The sequence below is a fragment of the Pleurodeles waltl genome, chromosome 5, assembly GCF_031143425.1.
Source record: "Pleurodeles waltl isolate 20211129_DDA chromosome 5, aPleWal1.hap1.20221129, whole genome shotgun sequence".
Classification (NCBI taxonomy): domain Eukaryota; kingdom Metazoa; phylum Chordata; class Amphibia; order Caudata; family Salamandridae; genus Pleurodeles; species Pleurodeles waltl.
Window position 1 is genome coordinate 776978590 of NC_090444.1, and position 21670 is coordinate 777000259.

General features: G+C 43.5%; 1 protein-coding gene across 1 annotated transcript in view; it reads right to left on the reverse strand.

The window, feature by feature from the left end:
- Positions 1-3242: 3242 nt before the first annotated feature.
- LOC138297057 (cystatin-like) overlaps positions 3243-21670 on the reverse strand; it is a 41393-nt gene continuing 22965 nt past the window's right edge. Inside the window, exons 2-4 of the mRNA XM_069236567.1 lie at positions 11940-12085; positions 11100-11216; positions 3243-3332 (exon numbers count right to left, since the gene is read on the reverse strand). Coding sequence (XP_069092668.1) covers positions 3243-3332; positions 11100-11216; positions 11940-12085 — 353 coding nt within the window. The remainder of the gene's footprint in view (positions 3333-11099; positions 11217-11939; positions 12086-21670) is intronic.

Here is a 21670-nt window from a genome sequence, read left to right on the forward strand (position 1 = left end):
ACTGTGCAAGGGTAACCTGGCGTAAATTTTATTAGGGTCAGGGATCTTCCTGCTGGAGTGTGTAATTAGACTCCCATGCTAGGGGATGCCAGGGAGACCCCCGAGACACCGTGCAAACTTTCAAGAAGTGCCCGCAGGGCCCTTACTGATTGTACTCCACCTTTAGTCACACGCATTCAAAGCAGCTCCTGGTGGGCCTTTTTCCTCTGAGCCCATGTTTGTAATACGGCGATGGTGAGAGAGATTCCATTATTTGAAAGGGACCACACCCCCTTGAAATAGAGATGGGCATACTTAGCACCACTGAGATCTGCATTGCAGAAAGGGCCATGGAAGCCCATGCAGTGCCTTTTGTAATACCAAACAGCACCAGGGGTGCAAAAAGTGAGCACATACACTCATTCCTGGTGCTCTTTCCGGAAATCTGTACTTGTTACATATCTCTTTACAGAACTACTACTTTTATCGCTGGTTATTGGGACAGTATTATGTTATTGGCAAGAACTATGTGCACTCACAATACACTCTTGCTTAATATCAGTCACCACTCACATGTAGAAACATTATGGGGCATATTTATAATGCCATAGCGCCACATTAACGTAATTGTTTTTGACGTTAATGTGGCCCAACAAGGCCGAAATCCCCGCACCTTATTTACAGGGTGGTGTTGGAGTGTGTCTTTAAAATTAATATTAACATGGAAAGCTTGCAATATATTGTGTAATGAAGCTGCATAGAAAATGTGTTAACATAGAAAATAATGCGTGCATTTGAAATGTACCCACGGAGAGTGGCCACCGATGTATACGAAGACTAATGAAACTTATTCATGATGAATAAATTAATGTACTAATGTTTTGAATTTGTATTAGCATATCATAATTAGAGTCCCATATTAGGGGTTTGTGAACTAAATTACTAGGCCTTAGTTAGCAAGGGTCTGGGCCTAGAAGCCTGGTCTCATATTAAATTGTGTTTTTCCTAACGTGAAATGTGCTGTTTTCCTGAAGGACACAAAACTGTACTTTTCCAGAAGCTAGAGATGTGTGTGTAGCCGTAGTAAATTCTTTCTCATGGGACCCGACTTGCTCAAGGAGACATTCTTTCTGAATACAACAGTGTAATTCGTAACAGGTGCAAGGCTGCCTGGAGTAGGAGAAAACAATGAGACTACAGACTGGAGCATAAAGTGTAACTTTTCTTACCTGACATTCCACCCGATTAAGACGTCAATAACATGGGCCAATCAACAACATGAGAACTGTGTTTTGTGGAAAATTCTAGTGAAGTGCGTGGAGAATTATTGGACAGAGATAATGATGCACCAAATATTATCCAATGGGAAATTAAGGGTTAGTTCAACAGTTTTGATATAACCGCACAACCCGAGGAGAAATCAGCTATTATTCGGACATTCCACTTTGAGCCATACCTAGCCATTATTCTTTTGAGACTTTGCCGTTTATTCTTCCTGATACTTTAACCATCCTCTATTCGTCCTTACTGATACTTGCATCTCCTCCAAATGAGGGAAGAGCCTTATTCTTTAGCTATGCCATACTGAGACATTGCCCTGTCCTATCTTTGCTGATGGTGAATCGACTGATGTCCTGAGGACGAAGACTGACGCTGTTTGCTGATTGGTTGGAGGGGTAACTATCCGATGATAAATTGTAATTGTCTGTTTGCCTTTTCTTTCTAGGTACCAACTGCTCTTTTGATAGAGGCCATAGTTAGATGTTTTCCAAATTTGTGTTTGCTAAATTGTTTTGCATGAAGCCCAACATGCCGATGCTAATTCGAGGTTAGTTAAGGTGTTCACAAATACCTGACGCAAATAGACAAGTTCTTGCTTTGTTGAATCGAGTTTTACTGGGACTTTGCTATGCTGCTTTATTAATGATGTGATAATGCTGAATACATATTCTCTATGAATTGATTAATGCTGTGTCTAATTACAAAATGTAAATAGTTACTAATGAGATGAATTGCTAATGAGGTTAACAGAGATATTAGATTGTAACCAATATGGAATAAATATCCTAACACTTAACTAGATTGGTGTGGTTATTCATGACTGAAAGGTCATGGTGAATTCACTTATTGATTCTTATTAAATGTTATTGATTAACTTGTTGATTAGTTACTAAGAATATTGATTGGTTTATTGATATTTTGATTTTGTGATCCCAGAAAGATATCTCGTACTGGGAAGTCTCCGAACGTGGTCAAAAGGTTCATCGGCCTAGGCGTGTCTCCTTGTAAGTTTACTTATCAAGGTTTTGACGTGCTATCAGTGGCACAATGCATGCATTGCGCCACTCTGTAGCCCTTTGCACTACATTATGCCTGCTCCAGGCACAAAGTATGCAAAGGGGGCGTTCCCCCGTTAGGGGAGCCAGAAATATGGTGTATAAGGAAATCTCTGAGATTTTTATGGCACTTTTAATACCTGCTTAAAAGCAGGCATTAAAAGGGGCCTACCATTCTTTAGAATGGGACCCTATGTACTCTACAGGAGCAGTGCCGATATTTTGGCACTACTCCTGCAGAGTACATCAATAGCATCATGATAAATGACGCTATTGCCCCCTACCCTGCGCCATGGTGCGCCATATTTTAAATATGGCGCACACATGGTGTCAGTAGAAGTGTGCTAATGGGAGCAGGGAAAATGGTGTTGCACTGACAATTTCCATAAATCTGCCCCTATGTTCTTTGTGCTAATGATCTAATGAGAGCCGGGGTGTCTAGTGTAGGTTTATGGAGATCTAGCGAGCTCTGTATAAATGAGTTACATTTAAATTCTAAATAGTTCTTTATGGCCTAACGGCTATCCTAAATATTTGGCATAAATTCAAACCTTTTCGTTTCTGTTGGACTCCCCAGACCTACAAAAAAAGTCAGCCATCTGTGAAGGATTCGTCAGCAAACATCATGAAGCGTTACTACTTCCTGTGAATGGCTTAGCAGCAAAATATGTGCCTGGCAATCCTAAAATGTCTTACATATTGCATATGCTACCAAACACATTTTCAATTAACCATCATACCAAAAACTAATGATATTATTATCATTTTTGTATTCAAATGCTTTTGTGGGATCATAACCAGCACTGCAATTATGGAATACATTTCTTATCATAGCCTGTGGTAGCACTGAAACAATTGTTTGTATTTCTTGTTACATTGTTGCATTTTTGGTGATTAATTCTCCATTCGAGGCGACGGGTTGATCGTTTACATCAGCAATGGTTTGCAAGAGCTTTGCAGAAGTTTTTCCTCATTTTGCCATGGCACCTCCAATACTTCAAAGTTGCACAGGAAAGTCTGAAAAGTTAAGGCACACGTCTTAAAAGTAGGTAATAAGTAACCAACATCTGTTTATTGTGGTCATTAGGTTTGTCGCATAGTTTAATTATCATTTGATTCAAAGATACTATGATTGCAATACAGATTTTTACACAACTCTGAATGTTGTGTTACATTGGAGCTTAGAGGAAAACATTTTCAACATTGAAAAAAGTACTAGGAATATCTGTGAATTTCCAAAATTCATGAATCTACCCTTGCGTGTAGGGGTACGCATACCAGTATACATTTCTGTCTACACAACAGTGGAATAAGGAGCACCAGCTCCCTGTCTTTAAATGGAGTACATCTCCGACACCTATTGTGCGTGTATGTCATCTAATCACTTTCATTTTCTTAAATTAGCTTAGGAAAGCATCGATCATTATTTGCATCTGTTCTTTTTTCAATATAGCATTACATATAGTTACCTCCTTATTACCTCTTCCTTTTCCCAGTCCTAGCCACGTGAAGGTGAGACAGGCACCTTCATGTTGTATCTCCATACCGTTTTACACCATTGACGTCTTTAGTCCTTTCTTTTTATCCTTATAAAGCTTCCCTTAGGCTGTCATATGCCCCGCCTCCCTCTGGGAGCATTCTGCATTAGTTTTGATGGCATGGGTTGGTGGGCGCTTCCACAGTAATGGGGCAGGCAGGCTCGATGTGTGTTTTCTTGTATGGATATAGGAGTCATCCAGCATGTAGATCCTGCTGTGGTGTAATGGGCTAATGTTACTCGTGTCTTTTTTCCCGGTGGCCCTGCCAGGTGATGCAGCAGGGAAAGGTCCTTTAGTAATGCTGTAAGTGGGGGCAGGCAGAGGGAGACCATGCTGGTGTCAGGAGTTCCACCTCTCATTCACAGTGTCCCATTCAGCTCACTAAATTAGGAGGTTTTGCTGACCGGCTCCTAAGTAGAACAAACATTTGCAAGAACTATTGGCGTTGTAAATACATAATTGGACTATTCTTGCCACATAAGTTCGTCAATCCTGCTGCATAATTTGGTCCTCTCTGCCACATAATTCCAGTCGCCCTGGATATAACTAAAGCAGTAAAGTAGGTCCATACACAACAATGGTGTAGAGAGGTGTAGGGGTAGAAAGGGGTAGAGGTAGAGAGAGGTAGTGGTGTAAAGAGAGGTGTAGAGGTGGGCAGAGGGGTAGAGGAAGGGAGAGATGGGTAGAGGTAGAGAGAGAGGAAGGGAGAAAGAGAGTGGGGAGCAAGATAGAGAGGGAGATAAAGCATTCTCCGTGCATATACTGAAGTTACATTTGAGACATATAGGGCAGCACCTTAGGCTTGAATTCTATGCGCATTAAGTTTTTTGAGGCTTCTTATCAAAACAATTGGCCAGAGGTTGTATGCAACCTGTTTGCATAGACCTAAATTGCCCCGTCTATTCCCTAAAATGCCCATTTCAGGGTAAGAATGGGAGATTGGACCGTAGGACTAGGATGAGCCTCCTTTTACTGTGATTCCCTTACTCCTTCGGCGTAGGTTGTCCCTTATTATCAACTGGACCACCCCGCAGCTGTTGGCCCAAAAAACACGAACCGCTGTTTTTCCTTCTAAGAATGGACATTTTGTAGATATTCACATATGTAAGAAGTAAAATGGTGTGTATTGTGCCAGGCATTCCAAGATTTTTGAATAGCTTCCTTGGAAGCAGTGTCTGTTCCGGCCAATAGTGGTGACCCTTACTACAGATTGATAACGGAGGAGCGTATACAAACGAGGTGTAACAGAAACACAATGCATTTAAGTAACTCTTTTATAATTGTATTTATATGGCTCTTACTACTCCTGACGAGGCGTAGAAACGCTTTACATCAATATTCAGTACAGAATATGCAGCATTGTCATTTAGTAATGGAATGCTGGGTAAATCGCTGTTTATCATCTATATGCCGATCCTTTTTTTCATACACTTAAGCACCAGCAGTGCAATTAAGCATCGTTGAGATTGCACAGAATGAGCGCAGGGGTATTAGCAGTAAAGATTCTCTTACATATAGCACTGGTATCACACAAGCCTTGAATGTACAATCTGTTACACTGTGATGTAGAAGAGAGTTATATGGCATGCAAGGCAGCCCGCCTGTGTCTCCCTGGTGGCTAAGAAAGGCACAGGGCGTGTGGCTATAAGTGTGTGCGGGGCAGTGTGCTTCATAATATCTGACTGCTGACAGCAAAACACAGAATGAAAGCTACAAACAGATCATACACATACTGCAAAGTGCTCCAATAACGCTGATCGAGTTCGCTCTGTATAAAACTTCAAAGCATCAAGGCCGCCATGTGCGAAAGGGAGAGGCAAAAGCATTTTAAGCATTATCGGGCAAGTTTGTGTGCCGGGAATATTATAGTATGGTAACTGCACCGCTAAGAACAGTCCCTAGAGAACACCGCAATACAATTTACATTATTAAGAAACATGGGCATGTAATCAAATAATTAGCCCCTAGAGGGCATAACCACATGAAAAAAAATAACCGAAAGTAACAGAGTATCTCCATTTATTTAGTCCCTAGAGGGCGCACTTCATTACACATTTTCAGGGCTAGCGGGCCTACTGCAATGATATTACAAACAAGGCCCTTAAAACTCAAACTACTCCCACCTGTAAAACAAAAGTTACAGCCATGGGAGTGCTTAAAAAGACCAGAATTGTAGGGGGGGGGTATTATTTTGCACTCCCACCTAACCTAGTGTGAGGACCCAGGGATGCTAACAGACAGAATGTTATGGTGAATATTTTGAAGGTGGTCCTATTATTCTAGGACCACCACAGGCTGAGTTATGGCTAAAATGTTTTGTGAAAGTAATACTCCCCAAAGTATTATGGGGCAAGTTTCCCGATTGGCTATACCGCTGTGTTGGGAGAGCCGCTTTGAGTATTACTCTGTTTTTAACATAATACTTTTACCAATTATAAGTGTTTTTGAAAGCTTTGTATCATGCATGGGAGGCTCAAAAGAAAACAATGTGACGGGCACTTCAATACCGCTTATGAAATTCGCTCTGTGAGCGCAATGGCTGCCATGAAGCGCAAAGGGAAGAGACAAAAGAAAACAATGTGACGAGCACTCCAATATCGCTGATCGAGGTTGTGCTGTTTGTGCCGTTCGTGCCATGGCTGCCATGGAGCACGAAGGGGAGAGACAAAAGAAAACAATGTGACGAGCGCCCCAATACCGCTGATCAAGTGTGCACTGTGAGCGTCATGGCTGCCATGGAGCGGGTAGTTGAGAGACAAAAGAAAAAAGTAGTTCATCCATGCTGAAGTATTTAGGCAATTGTGCAATTATTCATGGGTCAGTCTGCAATGTGGTAACAAACCAGCCTCAAGGCGGCACAAATACAAAATGTTTACCAATGATTCAAGGTATTTTTGAAAGGCAAGCCCAGGAACAAACAAACATGATGGGCTTGAGGTGGGTGTGGTTAAAGCCCACAGAATAGATTACAACAGGTTGGAAAGTGCTTGCGCATTCGACCTAAAAAATGAGTAGAGAACTTGGGAAGTTACAAATTGGTTACAGCTATAGCTTGTCCTGTTCACAAACAGAATCCGTTACTGGCATAACCTGAGCATCATGGAGCCCAGGAGATGGGCAAGATCCTGTAACCCATAGAGGAAAATTGGTTCAGGGAACCCAATTCTAGGACATGCTACAGCACATAAGAGAGAAGTTGTGCTTTGAGAGGTCACACAGGGAGATCCTGATTAATTTGTTGGGTCATATGGTCTTGCCATTTCTGATTCCCTTCCTCTTCACAAAGCCATCATGTTCATTCTGGAGCAAGAGTAGAAAGTAATGGACAAATGAGGGTTTCTGAGATTCTTGTCCAGAATGTTTCCTTTAGAGGAATTTGGTCCTGCATTGTAGCAATCTATCATAATGAATTTCTTACTCTAAAGTATGTTTTAAAATCTAGTGAACCCCCCCTACCACCACCATGTGTGTGCCATATCTAAGATACTGTGCACCTTGGCGCAGGGTAGGGGGTAATAGCGTAAGTTTTATTTGCGCGATTGATGTACTCTGCAGGAGTAGCACCAAAATATTGGAGCTATTCCTGCAAAGTACATAGGGGCCCATTATGAATAATGGAAGCCCCCTTTCAACACCTGCTCTGAGCAGGCATTAAAAGTGCCGTAAAAATGATGCAAGGAAATCTCTTATATCGTTAATGGTGTGTGATGGTGCGTTTCTGTGGTGTTATGATGGAGAAGTTACTGTTCGACTTTTGTAGTTCGTTCACACCGTTGGCGAATTGGAATCTATCTGCGAGGCAGAATTTCCACTGTGCTTGTCAGAAGGTATCCACTCTGGTCCTAAGGACTACTGAATGTTCCTGATGTGCCTTGTACACTGAACCAACTTATTTGGTATTTTGACACGTATGTCTTTATGGCAAGGTGGGTGCCATGCCAGCACTTTAAAAACGTAGAGATGCAGCCTGCTGTCCCTTGCTTGTCTACCTCTCTACGTTTGCAGCCATTCACGAGGATTCATAGAGGGAATCTTGTCTCATGAATATTTTTGAGGCAGGATTTATGTTGATAACTGTGCCTAACCTTTTAGGATGACTTTTACAGTTATGACTTCAGCCACCAACAGGGGATTGGCCAGGTACTTCACTGACACTGTGCAAATTTAGCATTATAATTAAGAGTTCGCAAATTTGCATAATTTCTTTTTGTGGAATCATGCGAAATTGCAGAAATATGTGAAATTACATGAAATGGAAAGCTGGCATTTAGAGTTATATTTTCGTGCGATTACTAGAAATTACTTTCGTGTCCTGGCTGAGCAGCAAGTACAAAGAACAGAAGCATGCAACAGCCCTACTCCCACAATGGTGAATCGGGGTGCGCAGGCAAGCATTGAACACAACAGACAGACACAGCAGACGCTTGACAAAACATGAGCAGTATTGTGCATAACATCTGCCACGGTACTGAGAAGTATTTTGCTAAGGGCCAGCACCCATTGCAAAGTCCGGAACCACATTCAGAAGAAATGTAACCTTATGGAATGCGCAGGCGCACCAGAGATTATGAGGCATTAACAGATGTTCAAACGCTGCCTGAAATCCACGCAGTTGTCATGTCCCCTCATTTCTCCCCCGCTTCCCATTTGCTGTTCTCAACTGCCATTCATTTTACCACTGCATGGCACCGCACTGTATAGAGGGCTAGCAAGTGCCAGTGACTGGTAGGATGTAAGCTCACACTGGCCTGACACATTCATCGGTCGCACTTAGGCCCATATTTATACTCTTTTTTGCACCGCATTTGCGTAATTTTTGGACGCAAAAGTGGAACAAACTTACAAAATACAATTATATTTTGTATGTTTGCACCGCTTTGGCATCAAAAATGACATAAATGCGGCGCAAAAAAGGAAAAATATGGGCCTTACTTTTTTTGAGTATTTTTTAAACGTTTGATTTGTTTGCATTTTTTCCTAATAATGCTTTGCAAATTGTTAACTTCAACTGGGAGATAATGCAATGTTGTCACATTTTGAGTGCGCTCGTTTCAGTTAGCATTTTCTCTGTGGGAGTTAATCCGATAGGTAGTCTCCGCTACAGGCACTGTGGATCCCATTTTACGCATGTTGACTCAGGTAACTATGCAGCGCAATGCTAGCATTATTACAGTGCGTGACGTTTTGGGTACTTTTATTTTGATTCTTCAAGTATAGACAGACATGGACGTCAATTCACAAAAATGCCAGGGGTAGTGGAAGTGACATCACATGCTATTTCATCTTTACTTTCACTCACACACACTTGCTTACCCATAAACACACATTCACTTATACCTCACTCTTTTACATAAGCACACTCTCACCCACAAACCTGCACACAACGTACATTTAAAAGTGTTTTTTACTAACCTCAGCTACCAGGAGTGTCATATTCCAGCTAACTGTACTTCATTTATTATTTCACAAATAGTGAATGATATACCGTAATATTTGCAATTAGTGCGATAAAAAACTGATTGAAAACAAGGAAGTGGAGCCCCAAGCAGCGTTCATAAGGTTGAGCTGTCCCTGTGTTCCTGGCACTGATTTTGCCATCTCTGAGGCCAGGGGTCACAGAGGCAGTGCCAGGGGTCGCAAGAGGAAGGATGGGGGTCGAAGCTGCGACCCCTGAATGACGTCCATGTACCCAGAACCAAATTGGGATGCAAAACAGTGTCTTCAATGAATAAAGCATGCCAGCAAAATACCGTGCGCCATTTACAATGCAAAGTTGTCAGTGTGCCGATTAAGATGGACCAAAAGATGCAAAGGAAGGCGGAAAATGAGCTCAGAGAATCACGTATATCATACCAAATTTGGTTAATTTACTCAAACTGAAGTTAATATGAATTAACTGCAGATTTTGTACTTGCAAAGAATACTTCTAATTGTATATGGGTATAGTACTAAAGTAATCCCTACATGCCGTACAGGGAAGAACTCTGAAACTGTATGTGGCTCGCCTAAAGTGTTGAAATGAGCTAATTAACAATGTTGGGGCTGCCAAACATACTGGGAAACACACACTGGACCATATTCTGTACTGAGTCACAATGGGTGTGCAGCAGTTTTTTTTTAAAACTCCCGGACACTGTAGTTTTACAGTAGAGGCCTCAGACATTTGTGTGTCCCCTTCTGTAACATTGATGACACACACATATAATGCCTGTGGTATCTCAAGAGAGCATTTCATCCTTTTTCATGGGACCAGAAAGCTATTTGCATCTGCGCTCACACTATATAATGGATGCAAGCTCAGAGACAAAGAGGTAAAGGTGGCACACTGACTGAGCGCCACCTCCTGGCATGCACACATTTTCTGTGCCCTTGGCACGGTACCTTTACAGAAGAGGTTGCAGATATTTGTACTGCCCCTTCTGCAATGCAGATACTACCTGTGCGTAGACAGCACCGTCACTGTCTTAAGGGGTCTGTTTCCTCAGCTTGGGGGCATGGTCCTATTGCTAATAAGTTAAAGCCTTTGCCTCTGTACCAGTGCCATATTATGGTTGTGGGCACAGAGACAGAGGCCATCAGGAGGAGCACTGACTGTTCATGAGTCCATTATGCAGCTTGCTTAATTGTGCTTTCCTCACTTCTTCCTCTCATTTCTTCCTCCTCACTCTGGTGTCTTCTCTCCTTGAGGCTCTGGACCCAGGAAACTGCACTACCCAATCCTGTCACTGCTTTCATGCTTCAAAACAGCAAACAAGAAGTGTCTGGATTGGAGGATTTAAGAGCACTGGAGGCCTGTGCTTTCGCTAACCCAGCTGTTTTAAGACAGCTGGGTTGGAGAAGTTTAAAATGCGCATGTCTGGCTGGCCGACCAAACAGACATGCACACTTTAAGCATAGTGCACAGCTTCCTGCTGCCACTCAACAGCAACTGCCCCACCCAGTCCTGACACTCAATTCAGGATGGGTTGCTGGAAAACAAAATGTGAATAAATAAACTTTTTTACCATTTTATTTTTCAGCTGCACGGGGGCATTTTTTTTTAGCAGGGCCACACTTCTCCGTTTTCACGGAGGAGTCGCTCCTGGCAAGACTGCTTGATTCCTAAATGGATCATTCCGTTTTACATATGTACACTTCCAAACAGACAAGGAACTGTATTACTACATCCACGGCAAGACTGCAGTTGTAGATTCAATGCTGCTTGTTAAACTGTTGAGTCACATGCAAGTATGATTGTACAATTTACCTGTCTGAGGCCCGGAGTCAGCATCAGCGCACAGGAATCTGCATTGACAGTGGAACCTTTTTTGCACTGGGTCCTTCCTACCTTCACCTCCATTGTGTAGATGACTCCGGCAACAACCTACGGTGAAACACCACAACACACGAGTTGTATTAATTTTGATGATATTGGTAGGATGTATTTATAATTGTGGTAAATTAATATTTTATTAATATTTCATTATTACCCCAATAGCAATTATAGGGGTTGATCCCCCCAAAAAAGCATTCACGGGTACGGAAAGTACTACTACGGAGTACTCTTTTACGTGCTCTTACATGCCTTTGTGACTCTAATCCAGAACGTCCATGTCCCTATTAATAAAAGTGCAAAGAACGCACCTCCCTTTCTGTTGGAGCTAAATGCACATGAGTCTTTCCCTTTTTATTACCATTCTAGTTGTTTGGTACCAATTCACAAAGGCAGGCAGGATGATGAGAAAGAGTACACTAACGCATGTACTTCTGAATAGGCCCATATTAATTGTATTGATGACTTTCCGTAGTTATGACCCGTTAGTCTTGTAGTTTATCATCATACACATTTGATATGAGCTGTATGTGAAATATTATTTGGGGAAGACATTGATGAGCACTCGAAAAAACGGAACAACAAGTGTTTTCCTCCTCCTGTCATGGAGTAAACAAAAAATGAAAAATTTACTAATCGAAGAGCGTATACGCTAGACAAACATACCTTTATGAAATACCCACAGGTCGTTGGCACGTTTTCAATTGCTTAAAAATCACACGTACTTAAAGCAGGATAGTATTATTTATCATAATGTGACAAGCTTCCGGTTACCTGTGCTTTGGCTGATACAACATGGAGGACCTTGCTGACGTATTCATCCTTTGATTGTTCGTTGTAGGCATTCATCGCAAAGGTGGCAGCGTTCTGCACGGCCGGGATATAGGGGTCAATATTTTCTGGGGCCCCTACAAGAGTTTCTGTGCAAGAAGAAAAGGCAGCCAGTGAAAGAGCCACACTTAAACAAAACCACAAACCTGCCATGATTCAATAGTTGAGCAGTAACAACAAAGCAGTGAAAAGGGGAGCGAGAAATAGAAAGGTGAGCGAGCCCAAGGTATAAATACTGTCTGGATGTGTGCAGGCAATCCAAATTAAACAATAAATGCATCAATTCCCATCTGATAGGGAGGGAGAGATTTTCTTTCTTCGTATATTGATAGGATATGTTTGCAGACCTAATGAATTTAGCACACCGACTGCTTTTTATCCTCTGTGGAGAAACATTGCATGATCTAATGGATTGGCAAACTTGAATTGTGGTAAATACTGATATTACCAGGGAAGTAAGAATTTTAATCTTGCATGATGTTTGGCAAGAGTCTCTGCTGTGCAGTCAAGGGGATGACTAAAACAAAACCTATAGGGGTTGACTGTGAAAGTCCCTTTGAAGCATTTTGTTTTGCAAGTTTTGAAGTTTCATACCTAAAGACAATTCTTTTAACTAGGTAATGCTACCCTTCACCAAAATCAAACTTTCTAATTCAGGTTTTCAGGATACAGTGTGGTCTAGGACGGATATATTTTGGGTTGAAAAGAAATAAACCCACCTTTTTGATGGCAATAAATCTCCACACATTTTCTGAAATGGGTCATATTATTTGAAAATGTATATGCTCTAAGCTCTGTGACTTTTTTTTAACAAGAGAAATATGACTTTGTGGGAACGAAATTTACATTTCCCAACTCCTTAAAATGCAAATTGTAGAACACGGCATACCTGTTAGAAATGGGGTTTCTAGTTGGCAGTCGGTTTGCACCCTGCCCAAGTAGGGACCTTCACTCTAGTCAGAATAAGGGAGGTACCCAATCAGAAAACCCCTTGGTAGCTTGGCACGAGCAGTCAGGCTTATCTCAGAAGCAATGTGTAAAGCATTTGCACATAACACAAAGTAATAAATGCAAACACTACAATAGGACACCACACCAGTTTTAGAAAAATAGCCAATATTTATCTATATAAAACAAGACTAAATATGATAAAATCCAACATTCAGTAATAAAATATATGAATTCTGCAAGATTTACTCAAAAGTAAATTTCCTTGAAGTCGATTGCTCCAACTGAGGCTATCACGGCGTCGTGATCAACAAAACCAATAGTTCAGGCCAGCCGCTGCGACGTGGGCCAGTTACAGTGTCAGGAAGACCCACAAACAGTACCTTTGCAATTGCAGGGCATCGTGATCCTTGCGGTGAGCTCCAGAGAGCGGCGTCGTGGTGTCGGTTCTGGAGTCAGTTCGGTAGTCGTCGGGCCCTTGAAATCACACGTGTTGCAGATCGAACTCCGGGTTGATGAAGTCAGGAGCGCTGGCATGGATGGGGTCGGGGCTGTGGTGCAATGTAGGACGTTGCGATGTGCGGTGCCCACAGGTCACAGTGCAGGCAGCAGCATGGTGACAACGCTCAGCGGCGTCGGTAAGACCAGGGCTGTGGTGTGAAGCGGGGCAGTGCGATGTGCGGTTTCACCAGGTCACGGTGCAGGCAGCAGCCTTGTCGTTGCTGAAGCGCTGTCATCGGTAGGCCCAAGCCGGCAGTGTGGGACAGGACAGTGCTTCGTGACCCTCACAAGCGGTGTCCACAGGCCACAGTGCAGGCAGGGATGCCTTGTGGTGACAGTGGAGTTGATGGTGCTGCCGTCGGGGGACCAGTGCTGCAGTGCAGGATGGGATGGTGCTTTGTTTTCCTCACAAGCAGTGTCCACAGGCCACGATGCAGGCAGCGGCGCTGGTGTGGGCAGGAGCGGCTTCATCAGGGAAGCCCAGGTTGCGGTGTGAGCAAGGCGATGCCGGAGTATGGGTCCACAGGTCGCGGTGCAGGCAGCAGCTCAATGAAGTTGTCCGATGATAAAGTCGGTGAGACCAGGGTCGGGGTGGAAAGCGGGGCAGTGCGGCTCCGTGGGGTGTCAGCAGGTCACGGTGCAGGCCAGCGGCGTCATTGGTGGCATCGCTGGGGTTTCTGCTCTTGAACAGCACAAAACATACAGTTCCCAGTGCTGCAGGTCGAGGAAACCGAAGTCTTTGGTGTCCCTGAGACTTCCAACAGGAGGCAAGCTCTACTCCAAGCCCTTGGAGACGTTTCTCAAGCAGGACACACAGCAAATTTCAATCCTTGAAGTCTTTTCAGGCAGAAGCAGCAACTGCAGGACAGTCCAGCAAAACAACATACCAAAGGGACAGCTCTTCAGCTCTTCTCCTGGGCAGAGGTTCCTCTTGATTCCAGAAAGATTCTAAAAGTCTGGGGCTTTGGTTCAACTATTTCTACCCCTTTCTGCCTTTGAAGTTGGAAAACTTCAAAGCAAAGTCTCACATGTTTGCAAGATCCTTCCTTGTCCAGGCCAGGCCCCAGACACACACCAGGGGGTTGGAGACTGCATTCTGTGAGGGCAGGCACAGCCCTTTCAGGTGTGAGTGACCACTTCTCCCCTCCCTCTCAGTACAGATGGCTCATCAGGATATGCAGAGTACACCCCAGCTCCCTTTGTGTCACTGTCTAGAGGAGAGGTGTAAACAGCCCAACTGTCAAACTGACCCAGACGGGGAATCCACAAACAATCACAGTCACAGAATGGTTTTTTCAAAGTGGCTTTTTCAAACTCACAATTCAAAAGCCAACTTCACTAAAAGATGTATTTTTAAATTGTGAGTTCAGAGACCCTAAACTCCATATTTCTATCTACTTTCAAAGGGAATCTGCGCTTTAAAGTTATTTAAAGGCAGCCCCATGTTAACCTATGAGGGAGATAGGCCTTGCAACAGTGAAAAACAAATTTGGCAGCATTTCACTGATAGGATATGTAAAAAACACCAGTATAAGTCCTACCTCTTAAATACAATGCACCCTGCCAATGGGGCTACCTGGGGCCTACCTTAGAGGTGTCCTACATGTAATAAACATTTAGGCCTGGCAAGTGGGTACACTTGCCAAGTCGAATTGGCAGTTTAAAACTGCTCACATAAACTGCAGTGGCAGGTCTGAGCCATGTTTACAGGGCTACTAATGTGAGTGGCACAACCACTGCTGCATGCCCACTAGTAGCATTTGATTTACAGACCCTGGGCACCTCTAGTGCACTTTACTAGGGACTTACCAATAAATCAAATATGGCAATCATGGATAAACCAATCACCAATACAATTTACATAGGGAGCACTTGCACTTTAGCACTGATCAGCAGCGGTAAAGTGTGCAGAGACAATAAACCATCAAATACAGAATCCAGTATACCATAAATCAGTAGATCAGAAGGCAAAAAGACAGGGGAGACTCACCAAAAGGCAGTCAGGTCTAACAATTCCTAACTTCAGTTCATGCAGAGAGGGACCCAAATGTTTTTGACACGTTAAAACGTGTAACTAGAGGTAATATTTCTCTTACTCCCTGCTTGCTGTGTCGATTGATCTAAAAAAGTACGAATAGGAAATATGTATATCATCCATCAGTGGTGTAACAACATTTTAAAATGTGGCCATTAAGCATTTCATGCCCAATCCAGATGCAGTGCCACCTTCCTTAGTCCTCACCTATCCTGTTTCAATGAATGCCAGCATTTGGGGAGTTTACACCATGCTCTGGCATCGCCATTTTGGAAGATGATGCAATTTTTGAGAAGACTATACCTCATCCTGAGACTGACATTTTGGGGCAGCCCTACATGTTGGGAAATGCATGCTCCATTCCAGACAGATCATATTGCGGGCAGTATGCAACCCATCCCGACCATAATACTTGGTCAGCTGTTTAAATTACAGTCTTACCTCCTTTCTGGCAGGACTGTCCGCATATTACGTTCTCACTTTTAAGTAGAGGACTATGATCGTAGATGACCACCGTCTGCCGTTTAACACAGAATTAAGATGCCAGGATACTTTCAAAGACCTGCTGTAGGATGGCATCCGAACAGAACGGATTCTCTTGTCATACAAGGAGTACCATGGGCACTGGTACTAAAGCACTGTGGTTAGCTGAACCATGTGTAATTTGGAAAGTCTGATTTTGCCAATGAGATTTTTACTTTAACTAACAGATACAAGAATATGTGCATGTCGTCTCTATCACTGGTGGCTGCTCTGCAATGATGAAGAAGCATCGCCCCACTGGCTAAGTGCCAGCAGCTGAAAAATAAAACAATATTTTCCTATTGTTTATTTTTCAGCTGCTGGTTCAGCCAGATTGTGCAGAGAGGGGAGAGGCTGGGCCATGGGTGAGGGGAGGAGGAGTGAGTTCACTTAAGTGCGCATGTCAGTTTGGCTGGCTGTCTTAGGCCGACCAAACTGACATGCGCACTTAGGTTTCTCCCACAGCCGGGTTGGAGAAACAGCATAGACTCCCATGTACTCTCTGAGTGGCAGGCCAAGCGCTCTGCCCAATCTTGGCATAGCATGAGAGCAGAGCCGGGACTGTATGGGGAGCCTGTGCTGGTGCCCCAGGGACTGCTGGGTCACCGTTAGGAAGAGAAGAGGAGCAAGGTAGCTGGCAGCAGCAGGAGAGGTAAGTATTTTAAACATTATTATTATTTTTCCTGTCCCCCCGCTCCCCTTTTGAGATTTGAGGTGGCCACCACTAGTTTCTACTGAGGTTTATACCTTTGGACCTGAATCTTCCAAGGAGGCAGATTTTCCTAAAATAGTAAGAGGCTTATTTACAAGCCCCCGTGCAACACGGGAATGTCAATTTTCTGATGCTCCTGTGGCGCGCAGTACAGACCTATGTCTACAAGGCCACTGAAAGCCACCCTGCATGGCTTTACATGGCCTTGTAGATATTGCGTAAGGCAGTGCAGTGCAAGTTGCTGTGTTGCCTCACACTGCATAGGGAATCTGTGCCATGGGCATTTCTGTGGGTGTTCCCACCCAACATCCATGGTTTTTGACACTGCCCCAGATTTAAAACATAGTGTAGATTTGGGGCAGTGCCAAAAACCTATGCCTCCCCAGAGCAGGCATAACACAGTGCAATGTGGACATTTCTCCTTGCTTTTCCCTCTTTCCACTTTACACATAGAATGAGGAAAAGGCCTCTTATGACTGTTTTTGTGCAGGAAGATGCCCCTTCCTGCACAAAAACAATCTTGCCAACAACATAGGCACTCTTGTACCATGGTGCAGGAGTGCCTGCATTGGTGCTCGGATGCAATTTCTGTGCTTGCGCTGGCTGAAAGGACAGAAATGCACTGTTTCTTGTAGATACAGTGCATTTCTGCCCTTTCGAGTTTGCACAGGGTAGCGCAGCAAAATGATTTGCGGTGCTGCCCCGCGCCAATTCTTTGTAGAAAAGGCTCCAGTTCATAGGGAGTTGTCTTTAAACTAACCTATTAATTCATTCCCTAATACACAAAATTAATTTACAATTCCATATGAAATACATGTCAAGGCCTTATGTTTTCTCTAGCTACTTCTATTTCAGGATTTACTGTTCTCCTAACTGAAATTATACACTGTAATTAATTGCTAACAATTCAACTTGTGGGTAAATCGGGTAGTCAGATTCTGAACAAAGGGGAGCTACTCCCACTTGTCTTTGTTCTTACTAACACTGCACTAGCTACCACATAAGGGAGAGAACCACATGTGCTACTTACTATTCTCTTAAAGAGTGTGCTTGTACAAGTACCAAAGAAAAATACAAATAAGCATTGCTGAAACCTGGAATTTGTTTTTTGTCTGCGGTGAAAGTGGAATTTGAATGAAATCTAGATAAACATAGCATGTAATAAGTTAAACCGTTCCTCATATGAAATATCTTCGGACCTGCCATTCATATCCTTATACTGTCACAACTAAATGGTGGCATCCTACATGCCGAAGCAGGCCACATCATGATCAAACCACTTCCTTTTATAGAACTCCACTGGCTCCCCTTGCTAGCCTGCCCAATCCTTAAAACCAACTGCATCATCTTTAAAGCCATTCCAAATGGCAACCCAGCCTACCTGGCTGACAAGCACACCACCTCTGATGATTCTCAGCACGCCTGCACCCAGGACACCATCGATTAACAAGTACAAAAAAGAAAAAAATTAAAGCAACAGACCTTCGCCATCTATGCACCCTACTGCCTGCCAGGTTTGCCTCAACCCTGCTATAACTTACGAAAGTGCTGAATACACGTCTCTGTTAATGAATATAATGAAGTAACAATGCTCTTTCACTCTCAGAACCCAGTTACCCCACCACTTACTCACTGATGGTCTCCTTGCCTTTGACCATTTTGAGTGCTCAACGGACTTTCAGCAACGTTTGTGATATACAAATACCACATATATACAGAACTGATGATTTTAAAATCCATTTATAGTTTTAGTATATAACATAATAAAATGTGTGGACCTTTATCAGAGAAGAACCAAACACATGGTGGGTCAGGAAACTCCAAAGCACAAGATATGCCAGTTGCTTCAAATTATATCACTCAGACCTGCCACTTGAATAATTCGCATCTACCTCTTGACATCCACCACTTTGCCCTTTCCTTTGTACCCTCATTTTTTTAGGTACAGCCTAGGCAGCTCTTACACTGTTGCTTAGAAACCTGTTGCATATACTGTCCGCCCATTGCTTTTCATTTGTCTATGTCGGTGTCCTTTAAAAATCCTTGCTTGCTAATGGGTAATCCTTTCTCTTTGTCCCTCCTTTTTTAGCCTTTTGTGTCCTCCCATGCAGCACCATCCAAGTACTGTATCCTTACGCTTTGCTTGTTTGTCCTTTCGTTTGGGGGATAATTATTTTTCCTTTCATGCTGGTGTTACACTACGAGTGCATGTTGAGTTTTGGCGCCTGGATTTTATTACATCCTAAATCTCCCCTTGCCATCCCCCATCACCCCCCCACCTGTTGCTCCTCCCCCGACCCTGCTTAAATCATCTTAATAGCGCTACATAACTGCAATTACTATTTCAAGCACATAGTAAGCAATTATGTTTCTGAGCTCCAACAGCCCTGTAAATCTTTTTTTTTTTTTATCCTTGTCATTATTCTACAGACTTCAGCTGCGTTGGTGAAGGGTAGCAGGGAAGCAGCATCTTTGGTGCTCTGGACTGCCGAGCCCCATCCGTCATGTACATAATAGACAGGATTACGACATCTAGCTGCATTTGTTTTAGTCTGAAGTCAGCCTGTGACATATGTAATAAGCCTGCCCTGTTTTGCTTGGTACATCATTGTATGCACAGGGCTACTCGGAACTGCACACACTGCATTGTGTGGTGTATCCACATGTGAAGTTTCAAGCGGTCTTAATAGATAGTCTCTTGTTACTTTCACTGCTTTTTTAAATTGGTACCTTTCTTTCTCCTGCCAATCATCATCCTTCTCTCTTCCCTGTGCCCTTTCTCTTTCCTTTCTTCTTGACTCCTCTTGCTTTCCTAAGCAGATTGATGCGTTTCTTAACTTACATTGAAAAGAGTACAATTTGAAGTGAAATTTCCATCTCCCGTCTCTCGAGAGCTGAAAAACATTTACCATCTGACCTTCACTTCCAGCCAGGAGGTTCTGTAAACTTTGCACGAGTACCGGTGTCCACGAGAACATACACTTCTGCTCTGTATGTACCCATATATACCTTTTTAACATTAGCCTTTCATGGGGGTATTGGAACACTGTCAATCATTTAATGTTAATGTATGTGTTCAATCCAGTATTATTTGCTGTCATCAAGTTTTACTATTTTCTGGCTGGACATGCATGACCAGCTTGTATTTGCAGTGTTACGAAAGGCTGCATCTCAGCCAAGCAGGCTAGGTCTATCCCAGCCATCTAGTATGCATTAATGCTCAGATCAGCCTCCCTCTTTTCCCACGCTTTAAAAGTGTTTCCTTTCACTTTAAAATAAGGGTCTTTAGGGCATAAATGTAAATGATGACATGTTTTGTAAGACAGAGTGATTTATTTCCTACTTTTCTTTGTTGCTAGTTAGGAAATGGACGCATTTAATGTGGTTTTATGTTGCCCTACATTTTTAACATATAATCCACTTGTGAAACGGGCCGCCCAAAGAGTCACAAAAGCGAGTCGAAACTATCCGGGTTACTTTTCAGAGACCAAGATCAAATGTCAGATGCTGTTTGCAAGTGTACCACAAGCTGCTCCAGGCTTTGCAGTTACTAAGGGCAATATTTGAATGCAGCATGGTCGGACTGGCCTATAGGGCAATCAGACAGTCCCCAATGTGCTGGTCTAACACATCAATGTGTGGGCTGGGTTTGGCTGTTTGTGGGTGTTAGAAATGGGGTCTTTGGTTGGCAGTCAGGTGCGCCCATGTCCAAGCAAGGACCCTCTTTCTAGTCAGGGTAAGAGAGAATCACACTCAGCTAACCACAGCTCACTCCCTTGGCACAAACAGGCAGGCTTAACTTCAGAGTGCTAGGTGTAAAGTATTTCTATCAACACACAGAGCAACTTAATGAAAACACTACAAAATGACACAACACAGGTTTAGAAAAATAGAGAATATTTATCTAAACAAAACAAGACCAAAACAACAGAAATCCACCATACACAAGTCAAGTTATCAATTAAAAAACAAAAAGAGTCTTCATGTGATATTAAAAACAACACTAACACTGTTAGCGTGAAAATGTACCTGGCTCGCGCCAAAATAACCCACACGGGCGAGTGTGCGTCGAAAAAGGTAAGCGGTGCGTCGATTTCTCACCCGCAAGCGCGGTCGTGTGTTGTTTCTTCTTCTCCGGTCCGATCAGCGTGTGTCGTTTCCTTCCCCGCTGGAGAGAGATACATCAATCTGGACAAAACACCTCGGGTCCGGGTAGGCTTGTGTTGATTTTCCACGCCCAGCGATGTTGCATCGTTGCAGTCTCCGTCAGCGATGCCAAGCGTTGTTTCTCCAGCTGCGTGCATCGATTTCACAGCCTCGCTGCAAGCGCTGCGTCGATTTCAGCCATGGAGCTGGCAGCACGTCGTTTCTTCAGCCGCTCTCGGAGGTTGCGTCAGAAATTTCCCCACACAGTGATTTGGGTGTGGATTTCCACCCTTGGTCCACCAGCTTCTCCTGTCAAGGCCCCAGGAACTGGATAGGGCACCACTAGGCAGGGCAGAAGTCTCAGCAGAGGCTCCAGATGCTGGCAGAGAGAAGTCTTTGCTGTCCCTGAGACTTCAACAACAGGAGGCAAGCTTAATTTCAAGCCCTTGGAGAGTTCTTCACAAGCAGGAAGGCACACAAAGTCTAGTCTTTGTCCTGTTGCACAGGCAGAAGCCGCAACTGCAGGATAGCTCCACAAAGCACAGTCACAGGCAGGGCAGCTCTTCTTCCTCAGCTCTTCAGCTCTTCTCCAGGTAGAGGTTCCTCTTGGTTTCCAGAACTGTTCTAAAGTCTGTGGTTTTGGGTGCCCTTCGTATACCCATTTTCTCCTTTGAAGTAGGCCTACTTCAAAGCAAAGTCTCTCTTGATTGTGAAATCCTGCCTCGGGCCCCAGACACTCACCACTGGGTTGGAGACTACATTGTGTGAGGGCAGGAACACTCTTTCAGGTGTGTGTGACCACTCCTCCCC